The sequence below is a fragment of the Eufriesea mexicana genome, unplaced genomic scaffold (assembly GCF_001483705.2).
Source record: "Eufriesea mexicana isolate 0111107269 unplaced genomic scaffold, ASM148370v2 scaffold1801, whole genome shotgun sequence".
Classification (NCBI taxonomy): domain Eukaryota; kingdom Metazoa; phylum Arthropoda; class Insecta; order Hymenoptera; family Apidae; genus Eufriesea; species Eufriesea mexicana.
Genome location: NW_016909918.1, coordinates 1,027,946 through 1,032,548, shown reverse-complemented (window position 1 = coordinate 1,032,548; position 4,603 = coordinate 1,027,946). Strand labels below are relative to the sequence as shown.

Genomic DNA, 4,603 nt, shown 5'->3' with positions numbered 1-4,603 from the left:
ATTCGAGAAAGCAAAGATCCAGCGAGACACGAAATATCCCCAGACAGAGGGCGCCACGTCTACCAGCTAACCTCTCTCGCGTTCCCCAGGTCGCAAATTCCGTGAGATTTGCATGCACTAAAATCCCAATGACTCCGCGGCAAGCGTCGGGATCTCAGAGCCGAAATTTATTCCAAATCCTGACGCTCACACGCACGCACGTGCACACACACGTACACAAAGGCGTAGACACCCGCGAAAGAAAAGGAACGAAAAGAAGAGAAGACAGCCGTAATAATTCACGCGTGGTCGCTGTGAAAGGCGTCGCAAGTGGTTGCGGTAAAAATCCGACATTTCATCCGCAGCGATCTAATATTCCCTTATAGACCGTGCAATCTTGATACCCGTCTTGAGCTCGTTCCTCCGCCAATCCTCCTCCCTTCTCTCCCTCACCGTTATCCCAGTTCGACTCGTAGGGTCGTCCCGACGCCCCGGTCGAGTGCGCCTCGGCAGTGGAGAGTAGTGTTGGTTCCAGCTTTAACCCAAACCTCCGGCTGTCTTGGTCCCGTTGGTCCGCAGGTTAGAGTTCCTCCGGTCCTCCTCTGGAACCCACCGTACAAGAAGAACAGGAAAACAAAGACACTACAGACTTTTCCGCTCGGGCGACAATTACTGCTAAATTGCCTTGTACCTCGGCTAAGACCACTAGGTTTAACCCCTCGTATTTTTCTTCCCTTTTCCCTCAGTCTCTTTCGCTCACCAGCTGGCTTTGTGCATGATAATTGCTGGACATACACGGGGATTCTTCCTGGTTAGGGTAATAGGGCGGCTTAATGGGGTAAGAAATGTAGGTTGGCGAACCGGTTAGACGCGAGTACAGCTGTGGTTTGAGGTGTGCTTGGGGTTACAGTGGATGTGTTTTCTGCTGAATTAAGGTTTAGCGAATGAGTTTCAGGGAATCGGCACGGATTCAGGATTATTGACACTAAACTTACCATGGTCTAAATCAGGGGTTCTTAAACTTCCTCAATTACGATCCCATTGCGGTGATGACAGTTTGCCTTGATCCTTTTCCTTGAAGGAAATGTTTCGCGACACGAGATACACGTGTACATAGATGTGCAAGTGCATAAAATTAATGAACAAACGGTAATTAGTAATGAAAGAAATTTAATTTCAAACGACTGTTTGTTTAAGAACCCCTTATTTGACTAATTTTCAATTTTCGTGATCAATATACATGTGAGCTGTGACACTGTCAACAACAAATTTTAACTTTTCCTCTAATTTGTAATATGCAGTAAGTGATTCTCCAAGAGCTTCTTTCCCGAAAACGAATTCGTAATCAAGTTTGCATTATAATATACAATTTTCGCATAAAGTGAGTTTTTCTAAAAAGGGAGAATTTATATCTCAAATGAAAGTAAGGAGGTTAGGAGGTACATTGTTGTCTTACAGGTTAAATAAGTATCCCGAGTTTACTAATGTCCGTAATTATAATTATTCGTGCTTCTGAATAACTATAATTAGTCATCAAAGTTTAAAAATAAACCTCCAAGCGTACTTTCTACGCGTGTTCTTGCATTTTTACAAAAAGTTCTTCATCTCACACGAATTTGCTACACAGTAGCGTATTCTGCAGACTTTTCTGAAGAAGAAACTATCCAGGAATAATATTAGAATGATGTTCAATATGAACAGGACAGTAAAATATAAATGGAGAACCCGTAAGTGGGATTTTGCCGCCATGCGGCTATTGCTCGTATAGCGCGTTCAAGAGAAGAAGGCACAGCGTGTTTGCATCCTCACGGCTGACGAAGATCATCGATCACCGTTTTCGGTCAATAGCGGTCTCTGCCAGTGATCAAGGGAGTGTCAGCAGAATTAATCAGCCATGAGAATGTAAACACGTTGTGCCTCCTTTCCTCGAACGCACAGTACATCTAGCTTTGTCAGGGCCGTGGTCAGGCGTAATTGACACCAAAATTGTAGATCTCATTTTTTACGTATATCACATATATATGTTCTCGTGTACTCTTTTGTACTAATCATAAAATTACGAGAAATTCCTTTGAATCACTTGCCTTTTGAAATAGGCTCGTTATTCGACACATAAATACGAATGACTTTTTAATATACAGTAGTTAAAAAATAAACTCCCACCCAATTTTTAAGATGAGAATGAATCTTCCAACGTTTTTATTTTTCGTATAATACTTCAGTTTAGCCAAAAATATAGAGGAAATAAAAGTATTTTGACATATATATATACGTATCACAAAAATTTATTTTATGAAAGTACGAATGCAGTTTTACTCTATAAATCATATATAAATTATCAAATTTATTATTAATAATAAATTGTTTACAACGTAAATTTATAATAAAAGTAAAAAAAATTAAGAAAATGTTGGCTATTCCTTGAACTTATAAGGTACTTATGTTAAAAAGTACTTGTAATTTGCAAAAAATTTATAAATTATTACACTAATTGTTAATAACAAATTGTTTGCAGTGTAAATATACAATAAAAGTGAAAAAATTAAAAAATTATGCGTTATTACATAAACTTATAACGTATTAATGTTAAAATGTACCTTTAATTTGCAAAAAGTTTATAAATTATTACACTGATTGTTAATAACAAATCAATATTGTTATTAACAAATTGTTCGTAACGTATATTTATAATGAAAGTGATAAAATTAATAAATTATTGGCTATTAAAGCGGAAAAATAATAAATAATGGAATCGGTAAAGCTCGAAAATTTCTAATCGGAGTGGGGGGGTCTTGGCTGATCGACGGCTATATAAGGGGCGACGCGACGCAGTATAACTCATTTGTCGGTTCGACTTCGGAAGTGTAACATCTAAATTTACTTGTGCGCGGAGGGGTAGGGGGTCCGAAGTGAGGTTGGGGCTAGCCACCCCAGCCTCACCCCACCCCATTAACCACTTTAACAATAATTTTTTCTTTCAGCTTTAATTCTTCTTTATTTTCAGGTATTAATTATATTTTTTTTCAGTAATTAATTATTTTTTTCCTTTTCCAGCTATTAATTATTTTCACTTCTTTCAGATTTTATTTTTTCGCTTGTATTTATTTTTATTTGAGTATTCTAATATTTCATATAACATTCGAATGTCTCATCGTTAAATTGTTTGTTTCTCACCGTTGGGTTGTTCATATCTCATCGTTGGTATATTCGTTCCCTCTTAAATAACTTGATAATAATTTTTTCTTCCAGATATAATTCATTTTTTTTCTTAAATTTTAATTCTCATTCGTCTCTATTTATCTTTATTTGAGAATTCGAATATTTCGTATAATATTCGAATCTCTCATCGTGTAGTTGTTTATATCTCATCGTTGGGTTGATCATGTCTCATCGTTGACACTGTTTATTCCATTTGTTTGATCATTATGACTTATGTCTGTTTTGCTTTTATTATGTTTTACTAATCTATTACTAATCTGTCTCTTTTCAGCTTTTCAGATTTTTCAAGACATCGTTGGACAACGCAGGATGCGTTTAGATCTAAGTAGATATAAGTCGTTATAAGATAGCTTACTAGACTAAGTCTCATGTGCGCGCTATTTGTACAAAGGTAAGCTACCTAACTTGAAGCGAAATATATTAATTCTCACATCCCTCTCGTTTACCAAATAGAACATAATTGTTCTCGCGATAATAGCGATTCTTCTTAAGTACCGACTAGCCTACGTTACGTACTTTCCGTGTACTCGATACCTCCAGGCCTTGTAAGTCATCCTCACGGCTCGTCTCCGACACTCATTTCGGCCACTGTCAATCTCGTCATGCATCGAGATCTCTGGTGGCCCTCGGGCTGGTGAGGCATCTGGGGCAACACGAGGGTCCGTCGACCTCAGTCGTCCTGGGTGCCAATCCGCGCACACGACCGGGGGATGGGCCCTGCAGTCGGAATCATTGCAAGAGCGTGCCTGCCTGCCCCTCTAGTACTTGGAGGCTATGTGGTTATGTTTGCATAGAGCCGGGGTATGGAGCATGCGCGTGATTCCGACTGTTAGGCCTCGCATAGGACCCTCGGATTGACTCTGGGGGTTTCACTGGTTCGTTGGCTGCCTTAGGTCATCGAGTAAGCCATGGCGAGGTCGGCGGTGGCAGGATGGGCAAGGCCCGATCGGGAGGGTGCTGAGGCCTGAAGTTGTCTTGTGCAAGGGAGTGCGTCGCGTAGGCTAGTCGGTCTTCCGAATAATCGCAAACTCCTTTTGTAAGACACGATATTTAATAAAGTGTCAGTAGAGACACTTTAACTTAATTCGCTCCAAGTTAGGTTAGGGAATCTTTGATACAGATGGCACCAGTAGGCTGCGCCACTAGGGCGCATGTCTGAGTCTCGATGCGTAGCCACCTCCACGTGGTGAGACTGGTAATTGGTATCGTAAACGACACCAAGCTAAGAGCTACGCACAAAAGTTGAAATATTAGTTGTATGATAGTAATAAATTAATTAATTCAGTCTCTGGTTAATTATAGGTTATATATAAGCAAGTAATAAGTTTAAAATATTTCCTATCCATTATAAGTTTTCAAAATTCCCTTTGAATTAATTTATATTTCTATTATTACTTGTATCCTT

The 4,603-nt window shown here is 39.2% G+C and overlaps 1 protein-coding gene across 1 annotated transcript in view; it reads right to left on the bottom strand.

The window, feature by feature from the left end:
- Positions 1–516: 516 nt before the first annotated feature.
- The window catches only part of LOC108549061 (potassium voltage-gated channel protein Shaw), a 92,889-nt gene continuing 88,802 nt past the window's right edge, over positions 517–4,603 (bottom strand). The window contains exon 5 of the mRNA XM_017902278.1: positions 517–581. Within this exon, the coding sequence (XP_017757767.1) occupies positions 517–581 (65 nt within the window). The remainder of the gene's footprint in view (positions 582–4,603) is intronic.